The sequence below is a fragment of the Neodiprion lecontei genome, chromosome 1, assembly GCF_021901455.1.
Source record: "Neodiprion lecontei isolate iyNeoLeco1 chromosome 1, iyNeoLeco1.1, whole genome shotgun sequence".
In the NCBI taxonomy this organism is placed as follows: domain Eukaryota; kingdom Metazoa; phylum Arthropoda; class Insecta; order Hymenoptera; family Diprionidae; genus Neodiprion; species Neodiprion lecontei.
The window spans coordinates 31,411,533-31,424,574 of NC_060260.1; the positions used below are offsets into that span (position 1 = coordinate 31,411,533).

Here is a 13,042-nt window from a genome sequence, read left to right on the forward strand (position 1 = left end):
ACGAGGTTCGTGGCTCGTGTGAGAGCCAAAAGGGAGAATGATTGGTACGCGACCACAACCACCCCCGTTTTTAATACACCCGCACCTGCATAGGTATACATTATAGTTGGTCCAACCTCCCCCTCTCTGCCCTCCTTGATTTCAATGGTTCAGCCCTGGGTCGCCGGTGTTCCCCGACAGTATCTATCGGTTGTCCATCGAACCGTGGAACTATGGATCCGCGCGCCATCCGATCTCGTCAATGTCACGACGAGCAGATTGATTCATCGATTGAATATCAACTCGGCGAGAGCTGCTAAAATAGACGGTAAAAAGTAGGCGCCGGACGAAGCTGACCGATCGTTCATTCGCTGTGCCGCACAGGCACGGGCCGGAAATGCGGTGCGCGGTGATTCCCAGAGAAATTGATGTTCGGGAAAATTATTTCGGCGTAATTCGAAAACGGCAAAATCGATTTACGTATGTTTTTCACATCTTTTTTTTATCCCCCCTGACTAAGTGGTTTCAAATTACAAGGCTATAGTGTACAGAGAGCAGAGAGAAATGATGAAATTCAAACTGTTTCAACTGTTTATTGATATGCATGAAAAATCTTTTCACCACACTGGAACTACGTAGTTAGAAGTCTGTTCAATTATCATACTAATTGTCAAACTTTCAACGAATTTCTACATTCGATATTTTACGTTGGGTTTGAAGGACTGGACAAATCCAAAAATATTTGAAACCATTCAAATAATTTTAATACGGAACGCAGGTCTCGATGATATTTTTCATGTGTTTATTACAAAGTAATAGTGGGTATTTTTTATATTAACAGTTTCGAGCAATATTATTAGAATGAATTTTCGATATTTTCGTGACATTAATTAACACTACCCTCCACTATATGTATATTATGACATAGAGGTCCTAATGTTTAGTAAATTCTGTACTATACTGATGTAACTGTATCGTCTTAAATACCTGGCACTTCGCATACAAACCAAGGTCGATCACACTTGGTGAGTGACAGTAATTGAAACACAGAAAACCTAGTGGTTTTAAATATTTATTCCAATTTGATACATCGGCAGCAGAACTTCATTTGTAAAATGGATACTGCTCATAACACGCATGATAAATCAATATCTGATTGTACGAGGCGGCCAAGCCTAGGGCAGCTCACAAACGAAGCTGGACAAGTGAAAATTGCAATTCTGGTTGTTGAGTTTACCGTCTGAAATGTGGATCGATCCACAATGTTCATGTCCGTCGTCCCGGTAGCTAGGTTCACCCTCCTGCCACTCGCTGAATCCTGCCCCAAACAATGATTGACCATCAATTGTCACCCATTGGCCGTACGCGTACAAATCATGAAAACCAACGTGGGCATGGTTGGGGGAATTCCCACCCCTTGTAGGACCCGCTTTTCTTAGGAGTGATACGATTAGTTCCGATTCGGCACGAGAGTTGACGACAGCGAGGTGGGCCCTTTCGTTTCGGCACTTCGTCCAAGCAGTTGACCACGAAGACGCTTCGGTGTGAACCTTATGAGCACCGATTCCCGGCGTGTAGCTACGGATAATTGGAATCAGTCATGGTGAGTGACACGTCGAAAAAGGAATAATTGAGTTCCGAAGCGGTGTCTTTACTTGACTAAGGGTACGTGCCGTTGGAATTCCAAAACTTTGGGTCGATATGTAATTGCAATTATCAATAGTTTCACGCGGCAAGTACGTATCTGCCGTAGTTTGTGGATCGATTGTATTCGTTTGCCTCCTAGATATTACAGGTTCAAATAAAGACGGAAGTTGGTGTTCTTCAAATGGCATTCTCCTAGCGTCACACTTTTTCTCAAGAAAATTCGAAATAATTACACAACTATCCCGATAGTATGGAGAACAAACGATTGATCATCGAACTAGGTAATTTGAAACAATAAAAAAAATTGGAATTCAGAAATAACTTTGAGACTTAGTCTTGACATATTTATTGCATTTCTTCTTCATTTCAGTAGCTTAATTAATTTAATAGTTTATAATGATCGGATTGTAAACGGGACAGTGATTTTTGGTTCCTCATTACATGCTACCAGGATCTAGCTAAGTGATTGATTCAAATTTTCAATAAATAATTGTGACATACGGAGGATTTTGAAGAACACTCATTTCTGCTATGATTCGAGCTGATTACAATCAATCGAAATGAGTGGAAAATTTCGGTAATTACAAGTTGAAATTTTTACATTAATCGAAATGACGTGGAGTCTTACTGACGTGTTCCCTTACGGAATAAACTTTCTTACGTGTAGTCGTTCCGTTTGGTGAGGGAAATGTTTGGAATGTAGGTGAAATTAGGTAGAGCTGGTAGAGCTGGTAGAGCGTCGGACCGTAATCCCGAGTTGAAGATTGGGCTGAAACAAAGAAAGTTAACGAGATGACGAGAGGGTGGCTTAAGCCCGAGAATACATAATAAGATCAATGTGAATTGACACTGCAACTCTAGTAATATATTGCGAAGTTAGTGTCTGGACGGAATCGCAACACACTTAGCTAGTAAGATAAATACAATTGTCCTCTTCGTAATTATATTTCACAATGTTAGTGTGTCTTATCTTGTAGGTTTTCCAGCAAAAATATCACCTACGATGAAATCCTTGATCGTGAATACAAAGAAAGATGTTACATTGAAAATTCTTGCACAGTAGTGTAAGCATGTATAGTAAAAAAATGTCTAGCTTTTATTTTAGTATAACGCTGTGTGTTTCGAGCATTGCAAACCAATCGGGTCAATCAATTGATGAAACACTAAAACTGATAGTCACTCACGTGTTATAGCTGCGTTTCGCATCCGACTCCGATGGTATCTCTTCGATTCTCCGATCTATTTCTGGAATCAACATTGTATTTGTATTCCCCTGCGATGGTTTTTGCTCATTCAACGTACGGTCGATGGCTGGGATTGCTGTTGAGTAATCAGATTCAATAACGATTGGTCGAATATTTGACGCGGGGCCAAGGATATATACTTGTCCGAAAACGATTAACGATAACACCGCAGACATGGTGACCCTGGATTCAGCTCAGTAGAGATCCAACTGTCCGTGGTGGCGGCAGTCGTGCAAATTTATACTCACGAAGTTAGGTTGGGTTCATACATATGTATATATGTCATGAGGAAATAAGCCATTAATAAATGATGTCATTTTTGAATAAGCAGCGTTATGTTAGGAAGTCACGAATGAAATGGTAACTGGTTTGGGGACCACAAGAGCTACCTTGATAGCCTTGGCCGTTGTACTGTTTTTTCTTTGTGACGAGTCATCTTTGATTTTGCACATGCGAGATTCAACTCCTCGCTGGTTTGTTAATTTTTTTCATTATTTCATTCGTTTCTCAAACAGGTCAACGAATGTTGACAAGTTGAATACGAAAATATGAGGAAATGTGTCTAAAATTAACACATTTCGAAAAACTCGTCGGTTTATTTCTGTCATACGTCGTTTTAGAGCTCTTCTCATTTCTCCCAAAAACTTTGACTCACTTGGGCGAGGGGTCATTCACTTTCGAATGACTTGAGTGATCGTTTCATGAATTATTTCAACCATTGGTATTGTTTGATAGTCGGAAAATAAATTTCTTGCCATGCTGCATGATTTTCCAGTAGTAGTTATTCCACGTTAGTCCTTCCTTGCATTGTTAGATAAAGTTTTCCTGTTTGTGGCTGATGTAATTAACTTCGAACCCAGCGATAATTTTAGACATTCACAATGTGCTTACCACTTTTGCGCATGTACACATTGTACACGTTGCTCTGGGCACACGGAATGAGATGAGTTCGAATTCGCGAGTTAAGGAAAGAGAACGAGAACGATTTTAGGATATTTATTTTAAACCTCTCGGGGCTTTGTTCCGAAGTAGAAGAAGCGCCGAGAAGGCTGACGGGCGGGCATTACTTGCTTTTTCGTTTTCTGTTTTTTACACGCTCGCGCTTTTTCTCGTCACTTTTTTCTTCAATTTTTTTCACTCTCCTTCCAGGCGAGCACTTTAGATAATAACGCCGGGACGCTTAACCCGACGAAAGGGTAAATTGGGTATTCATCTGGGAAATGATCATTTGAATTTTCACAATTTTTACCTCGCGCAATTTTACTTTCAAGTCAAATATATTCTGAAATCTTTTCCTGAGTCCACAAGCATGTTAAATTATACTATCGTCTCTTTTCGTCTATGCGTACCTAGATTATATCTGTGAAAGTGGAATGAAGATGAGTCGAAATCAATGCAAGATATCCATCATTTAATTCTCACATCGATTATCGCGTCAGACGGAATTACATGCACTCGGTGATTATACTTCTAAATGTAGATACAACATAGCGTGAATGTCTGCAGCGAGATTGATAAACTGACCGATGCAGTAAAGGTACTTCGCGGATAATAGTTCACCATTTTCATGATTTCATCTCAGAGACCGAGTTGATCGATGTTTGTCACTCATTTTCATTTTTCTGAATCCATGCTCGACCGTGCCGACCAATGGTTCGATCTCGCAGCGATGGCCGACGGGAGTGACGCGTATTTCACGAGTCAATCTGCGAGGCGGCGTCGTTTCGCCTGTAATGGAATCTCAGGTAGCGGAAACGGGCGGCGATAAAGAGGCGCGGGTCAGACCGCGACTGGAGGAAGAGGCTGAGACGAAGGAAGGTGTGACGTCAGACGTTGGCGTCGCAGCGGCCATCTTGCGTGATAACAACTAGACCAAGCCCGCCACCCATTACGCACCACCACCATCACCGCGGGCAGAAAGACCGACCGCCACCGACGGCGACGGGAAATCTCTTTGTGCTTATAGCGCTTAATTTAGAAGCGCCTCCTACCGCGATTTCCCTTGAAATTTGATAAACAGACGGAGACGATGCGGGGTCGAGTTGGCCGTTCGCCTTGCATCGCCGCCGTCTTCGCTCCGCCAAAGAGATGACTTTGGGTGAAAAATTTTCATTTGGGATGCGAACGAGGAAAAAAAGATGCGGGGATCGGATCGACGCCTGCATCGTCGACTGGGAAAATCCCCGCCTATGGGCATCACAAAAGCATTACTCCCGGAAAGCAACTAATAATAACAAACGACGCTCGACCCGAGAGGACGGTAATTCGTATAAATGATTCTGCTCCTATCGTTACAAGGGTAAGACAGAGCCCGGCCCTAGCCCCTGGCTCTCGGAACACCCGGAACACCCCTGAAAATACCCCTGAAATTAGATCCAACCCTCCGAGCCATGGTCCGAGTTGGACAAATTCTGTTAGACGAGTGAAAAATGAAGTCCCGTCGAAAGAATCAAGGCGACGGCTGCTACGCGGTGCTTTCAAGGAGCCGAGGTCGACGTCAATTCAAAAAAGGTTCATTCCCTCTGTCCAGCAAGAAATCGTCTGCAAAAATTTCTCTCAAACAGCTAACGTCCCGTTGTAGATAAAAAAAATGTGCAAATTGTATTCCCAATTTTCATTTAGATCCAGTTCAAACGGGGGGAAACAGTGAAAGTAGACCGGAGCTTGCAAGCTCGTCGACTTGTTCACGTTACTACGAAATTGTTGGCGCGTATGGCGATACATGAACAGGGGTGTATTTAGTTACGATACAAACATGCAGCGGATACACGCGCCTCGTACGTAGTCTCATTGCACGTTGTACGCAGGAGATTGTACGCGGCGCAAGAAGACCGCGAGAGTTTGAGCTACGGGGAATGAGAGATAGAGAGAGAGAGGAATAAAGGGGGTAGTTTCGTCCCCCTCTTCCACCGCGCACCGTTACCCAGGGGCGGTCGTCATATTGTGTTTGCTCACGCTGTTTACAACCGCTCCCACCCTCCACCCCCCATCCCGATACGAGGGGAGCGAGGGGGGTTCGATCGTAAGACGCTCAATTGACAAATTCGTTTCCCTATAAATTGTTATTTGCAGACGCTAAGCTTGTTCCGGCGTAAAATTCCCGCTAAGCGGGTTTTGTGGTGGGCGTTGAATTGCCGGCAGCCGTTGCCGATCTCCGAGCTTTCACGAGATACGTGGAGACGGCATTTGGGTCACGTCGTTTGGCTGACTCCGATACCTGGAAGAAGTAATTGATCCTGCTTCACCCTGCAGTTCGTTGGGACGCGATGTAATAAAGAGCCTTTTGAAACTTGCCGCGGGAATTATTTTCGATATAAATCCTCTGGCGGATCAAAATTCCAGTTACCTCAACGAAGGGAAACTCCAGCTTGCACAGAACCGGCAGCATCCTTGCCAAAGACTATATAAAAGAGGTGAGGGCAGAGGTGGATTGGAAGTCGTAAATATCATCTGCTAAATAAAGCTTTATCCTCTCGAGTGTGGCGGGCGGCGAACCCCTTGCAGTTCGGGCATTTCCCGGGGAAAGGGAAATCAGAGACAAAGACTCGTGACGCAAGCTGGCGTTAAGATCAGGGCAACGCATCGGGATCGAGCTTTGTACGTTTCGTTTTCATCCTCAAACTGCTACGTCGAGGATAATCCGACGATATCGAACGCGGAGCGTGACGTTGGCAGACCTTCTTCGGTCACCATGGTCGAAAGCTCGGACTAGAATCTGGAACTTTGCCGGTGTCCCAAAAGCAGAGACGCGGCCCGAGATGAAAGAGCAGCGAGCAAAGCGCCACCCTTTCCGGTGGCATTCAAATGTGGCCTTTCTAGCCTTACCCAACCTTAACCGACTAACCCTGCAGAATTTAGGAGGTATACGTAGGTATACATCCCTGCATCCTGGCCCCCTCTCGCCACCCTTGTCCCTATTCCGCGTCCCTTTCCCTTTTCGCCTGTTCCGCCTCGCGACTCAACCCCTGCCAAACAAATGACGCTTGAAACAAACGAAAGACGCGACGGCGTTTGTCTTTTGTCCGCTATGTGCGTGCAGGCATGCACGGAATGCCGTGGAGAGAGAGAGGGAGAGAGAAAAGAATACATCCGCCGGATTTTTGCCTCGGTTAGCCAAACGTTTTTGCTTAATGGTTCGGGAGAGGTGCGTTAGATTTCCGCAGGAGAAGAATTCTCCGTCCCTCCTCCGAAAAAAGAACTCCCTCAAAAGACAAAAGAATGCAGCCTACTCGTTCCTCTGCGGTGAAATGGAAAAATTGCAAAACGTGTGAATGGAAGAAATATTCACTCCGAAGAAGTGTCGACCGGGATTTAAACGCCGAGTGTTTTTCTTACACCCCTTGCTTCGTCTCACCTCGTCTTCCGGATATTTCAAACAGTGCCAGAAGAATGAAGCGGAACAAGAACAGAATGGAAACTATAACTTCGCTTGAGGTGATTAAAGCTCGCAACATCGAACGAGCTTGCAAAAGAGAATTCTGTCGGTAATCCCTGATAGTTTTCCTCGCGACTTTGGAAAGGAAGCGATGGAAGGAAGGAAGGAAGAGGCGTGCTGCTGCACTGCCGTGTTACGGAAGAAGAAGATAACGATAAAAAATCAATCGACCCCGAGAAGGTTCTTTCATGAGAAAATAATTAAGGTTTTCTATGGAGATGATGGATTCGGGGCGACTCGAGACCGGCAAGCGCTCTGTCAACGTCGAAGGTTGACAATGGGCTCAATGGATGGAGTTTCTCCTTTATTTAAAGTAGCTTTGTGTCCTCTTCGATCCTGATCCCATTCTGTTCGGGCCCCGAATGCCCCCGGGATGCAAGAAGCTAATGAAAAAAATAGTGCTCAGTCATCAAAGGAGCGTGATCCGTTTGACTGAGAATCTGAGCTCTGCTCAGCCTCCGAGAGAAAAAAAGATTAATTATTGTAACTCCTGTAAGGATTCAAGGCCGTCGTGATTTCACGTGTGATTTTACGAAAACAAAACGGCGAGAATTGCTTGAAAGCAGAGTAATTTTTTATTGGATAATTTTGGGTGAAGTATGAAGTATAGTCAGGTTACCAGGCATCTTTTTCTGGTATTATATATTACGAATTTGCATAGATGCGAAAAATAAATGCAATCAAATGGATTTTCCTCCCGCAAATAACGTGGGACTGCTTGCGGCGAAATACCGAGCAAATATCACCCGAGGCTAAATATGGAGGGTGATGCTAATTATATCATGGAAATTGATTTTCCGGCCTTCCTAACTTCCAAACAAATACCCCGTACGACACAAGGAATGATGAGCTACAACATTGTCGGTGCTTATGGTTACACGTGGTATACTTGCAACTTTCTATGGCATCACGTTAAATTACTTCGCTACCTCGGCAAAGTTGTAGACTTGCAAAAACTTGACGCTCTTCAGAAAAGTAATCAGATACACGAAGTGACAAGCTTTGATGGTATAAAATACTTTTCAAAAGCGAGCAGACTTATGTATCTGATCAAGACGCTGCGTTATTAAAAGTGAAACAAAACGTATCGGTTCAGACGATAGAATAACAAGAGACACGCTCATTTCTCGGGAAAAATATTCAATGAATAATAAATGGCTTCTTTTGTTCGTATTTGAAAAACAGAGTGAAAATATATTCACGAACGGTTTTCTATTCTTTAGTTTGCAATTTATTATCTCGAGTAAGTATAAAGTGAAAATAAATCAATGTACGAAGTGAACTGAAATATTGTGAATATGGCGAGGGAAAAATCACCGTTTTTTTAGTTGAAGAAAAATTGTTTTCTCTCCGACATAATATTGCTGAAGAATATCATATTATTCTACTTTTGAAATAACGTTCTACGTTAGATGTTTTATTTCAAGAAGCGGTCAAGAACACGCCATTTGCGAAAGACGGTGACGAAGACGAAGAAAACGCGTTGATCGTTCGTCCGAATCAGCCCTCGTCAAAGCCCCGGTACATGAAACAAAGACACCATTTAACGGCATTGTTTTGCCCCTCTGTCGCGATAGAAGGTGTTACCGGCCCCTTAACCACCCCTTTACCCCCGTGCCGCCTGCCCGTTTGTGGGTGGAGGCAGGGTGGTATTATTCCGAGCCATTTGTCACTCGCCCGCTCCCCAACTCGCCCCCACCCTCACCTCTGCCGCCCGCCTCCAGCCAACCAACAACCCCTTCAACTCCTTCGTTCGCACCCCGTTTTTATAGCCGTGAATTCGTGGCAATATGCCGACAAGGGGTTTACACCCTGCGGAGGAACGACGGAGCCGTGGAACGGGCCGGAAAGAAACCGGAGAGGAACAACGAGAGAGGAGCCCGAGAAAAGATTAAGAGGGTGCGAGGAGATTTTTCTCCCCTGGACCGGATTAAACGTTCTTAATCCAGATTACGATCTTCCGTTCGAGAAACGCTACCGAAGACGGGGCTGAACAAACGTGTCTTGGAGAATTGACGGATTATCAGGGTAGATTTAAAACCAGTCCCGTAGGGTGGATCTGGACTTGACGTAACCATGTCGCGATGTGTCTTGATGCGACTAATTTGCCAAGGAGGAGAGTTTTAGACGTCGCCGAAAATTGGACGAATATTGCGTTCGGAGTCTGGGCCGTCGCTTGCAAGTAGACATTTGTAAATCTGAAACGAGCGGAGGGAGTCGGTATTCGCATTGCGAAGCGGTACTAAAAAGCGAGTTTTCAGCTGTGGAAACCGAAGATGTAATCTGCTAAAAGTCTGCTTAATTATGAGCAGTAGCTCGAGCAATGGGAGTAGGACTTTTCTCTGTTTTTGGACTTTTCCATTAGCTGGATGAATCGTTAGTCTTTTGTTGACTTTTATTGGGGGATGCTCCGGTAGCGGCGATGCTGCCAGTGGCGTTGGAACGCAGCCTGACTCGGGATGGGGGATCCCCGGTTCGCTGTGCGCTTGGCCGAGTCGGCGGGCCTGATTAATAAACTAAGGCTCCCGGGTCTTGTTTCGCTAGGCGGACAATATGTTACGCAATCGAGATTGCCAGAATTATATCTACCGTGATTGATGGCCTTTGGAACGCTACCAGCGTCCCAACCTCCGAATCTCGTTTCATGCGTTCTTAGCAACGGTAAAACAGTCACTCAATAATTAAAGATGGGACTGTACAACTTTACTATCGGTCGACGTCTATAAACCAACGCTCCTGCAGTTATTTGTCACTGTGAAACATCTTCACTTTTCACGATGCTTCTAGTTCGCGATCGTCGCACTCCAAGATCTCTCCTGAATGCACCGCAGGCTGTACCGCAAGCCAGTGCTTGATGACAGCTTAAATGGTTGAGGGAATCACCTGCACCTCAACGGCTATATCTCAAGGTTTGCCGAAGTGGGTTGCTCGGTCGTAATTCAGCGGTCGTTGCGTTCAGTAGGTTGGTAAATCCAGTGGAAGGAACGACGGATGAGCCTGGAGAAGTACGGATAGCGAAGAAGAAATAAAGCAGGGACTGTGGAGGTATTTGGATTGGCACAACCCTATTCTATCGAATCTACTTGAGGGTTAATTTTCTGGTCAGTTGGTCGCTTCTGGCTCTTCGGGGTTATAGCCGCGATCTCGAGACCGTAACAGCCCCTACTTCGCCCATACGAGAAGAGCCCTACATAAATATCCGGAATTAGCCATTTCTCGTGTTCTCTTGACCGAGCCCGCTCTTGTGGGTGAAGGATGCCTGCGGGAGGAGCTCGGGATGTTGGGGAGGGGCTCTTCGATCACTTGACCGATTAAGGACCAAGGGATTCCCTTCCAGCAATCGCCTCACCCGATCTCAAACTCACAAGGGGGTATCCGAGCAATCCTAGATTAGTCTTCATATAAATTTCACGACCTTCTTAACAAATAACATTATTTTCAAGAATGTGATCAACCGCCCACGTTGCCAGAAATCACATTGAAGAAAACCAACGATACTGTTTCATGAGAGAAAGGTGGATGACGCCTAGTTTTTGCCGTGTTAAAATCCTAGGCTAGTGGACTTACTGATTCGTTTTTTGGAGAGGTTATCACGGACACTAGGTGAGATTTCGGAGTTACCACGCGTACTATTCATCGCCGCAAAGAGCTGGACCTGATTTCGCATCCCTTGCTCAGCCCTTCTGTTTCTCTCAGCTAGTTTTTGTTCCGTCAGGATTAAATGGAAGCCAAAGCTCCTTAAACTGCGGTCTCACAAAGCTGGATACATGTGACTGTCCGGTGCTGGGTCGAACCTTTGTCTAGCTGGGTGAATATATCCCTTCCTTCCAACCTTGATTTGCTCTTCAGTGTTCAGTTCTATACGAATTAATTTAACACGTTGACCAATCCCACTTGGAAGTCTAATTTACATTCATTCGTTCTCTCGTACCCAAATCTTGAATGATATTCTTTGACAGACCGCGCGACAATTACTCAGTCATCTAATTTTAACAGAATAAACAGTGACTTTGCCCGCGTTTTGGATCTCGAATCAAAAAGCCAGCAGCGAAGTTCGGAGGGGATGGAATACAATACGTTCAGGTTGGAAAGTAAACCCGGAAAAACAGTGTAACTCTGTTTATAGTTGCCCAGTGCCTACGCAAAACGAACTTTTCCCGCCGGGCGTGTTTGAGCTAAGCCAATGAGAAAATCGCGTTAGAAATAACGCGCTCTCGCAGCACAGTCACGGGAGAAAATGAATAAAGGCTGTAATAGTGGGGGGGATGTTTTTATCACGACCATTCGATATTGTATTCATAGTCGGTACTAAGAGATAGAGATATCGGCGTGATTCATGACCAAGGAGTCGGCGGAATATGCATTAAGGGAAAAATCCGAAGGTAATATTCCGTCGTGATTTGGCCCAGCTACCGTTCGGATGTCCCAAAAATTCTCTCCATTTCACCCGATCGATGGAATTTCGTCTGTGAAAATTATGTTCGCGAATTATGGGTGCGTGGCTCTTGTCAACGCGTAGGTGCAAGTTTTTCCCAAAATCCGACGGTTCTGCGAACCCGGAATACCACGGGGGACCGAAAGAGCGGGACGCCTTTGTCGTCGCCGTAGAGGGAGAAGCCGGGAGGAAAGTTCGTACAGGGACGTGAACCTGGACCGGGATCAGGACACTCTCTGGGACACCGAGTCGAAGGATCCCAGAACTGATCCTGTATTTGAATACGGGACTCAAGGGACGACATGCATTTTAACTACCGGACAGCTGGTTGCGCTCCCACGTCCGCCGGCGTCGTCGTCTCTGAGGCCAAGTTTCCAAACTGTATTGTTACTTTGACGACGACGACAGCGATGACGAAGACGGCCTGGACTCCGACCGTTGCTGGTTCGTCGAAGTAACTTGAGAAACACGAAGTGTGTAATCCCCTTTTCGGCAAGACAACGGCCACCTTCGGACCACTCAAAACCTGGAAGATGTACTAGATCACTTTGTGCAAATTATTTATTCAAACGTTGAGACTTCTCGATGAACCCGTTCTTTCCGTGCCCAGAATCTTCCACAACCGTCAATTCAACGACGTACCGTAGATCCGTTAGCAGTCCACGAAATATGATGATTCTAAAAAACGAGAAGAAGCAATGAAACGTTAGCACTTGGTAAGCTCGAGTTATCTTACGTATCAAATGTACGCAGCATGAACATGCAGATGCATCGACATTTTCCTGACCTTTCTTAAATGCATTCGTGAGGATTGCTTGAAAATTTAGACCTATATTAAATGTGCTGGCCGCTTGTGTTCATCCCCAAAGTTATTCTTTGCAAAATGACGCCAGTCCATACGGATGATCCACAGACACCTTGACCTATGCACCGATGGATGCTCCGCTCTCTGAAGCGATGCATGCCAAAGCGGATAGAGAGCGAGAAGTGGAGATAGAGGTGGAAGAAGACGGACAGTCGGAGACTGGAGAAGCGCGGTGGAGAGGGCGGAAGGGTGTGAGGGGGGGAGGCGAGTTGTACGGGTTCTTATCTGGCGCTGCGAGAGAGCCGTGGGAGATGAGGGGGTGGCGGTGGAGGCGAGTGGGTACCCAGAGGTGGGTCTGGTTGGCCGCGGCGGTAGCAACGGCGGCGGCGGCTGTCTTGGACAAAATCAATACTGCGGCCACCCATCCTAGCCACCCCAGCCACCCCTGGCCACCCCTAAGGTCGCAGCGTGGCAAGGAGTGAGGCGGCTGGGGGCGG

At 45.6% G+C, this 13,042-nt stretch overlaps 1 protein-coding gene across 2 annotated transcripts; it reads right to left on the reverse strand.

Annotated features, from left to right (window-relative positions):
• Positions 1 to 1,035: 1,035 nt before the first annotated feature.
• LOC107217169 (hemolymph lipopolysaccharide-binding protein) lies at positions 1,036 to 3,092 on the reverse strand. 2 transcript variants are annotated; one of them, XM_046746680.1, is made up of 4 exons: positions 3,011 to 3,075; positions 2,811 to 2,946; positions 2,288 to 2,395; positions 1,036 to 1,557 (listed from the first exon to the last, which is right to left on the reverse strand). In XM_046746680.1, the coding sequence occupies exons 2-4, from the start codon at positions 2,882 to 2,884 to the stop codon at positions 1,155 to 1,157; spliced, it is 585 nt and encodes a 194-aa protein (XP_046602636.1). In that variant the 5' UTR covers positions 2,885 to 2,946; positions 3,011 to 3,075; the 3' UTR covers positions 1,036 to 1,154. The 2 variants fall into 2 exon arrangements, with proteins under 2 accessions (XP_046602636.1, XP_015510041.1); XM_015654555.2 differs by having other exon boundaries at positions 2,811 to 3,092.
• Between the last annotated feature and the right edge of the window lie 9,950 nt (positions 3,093 to 13,042).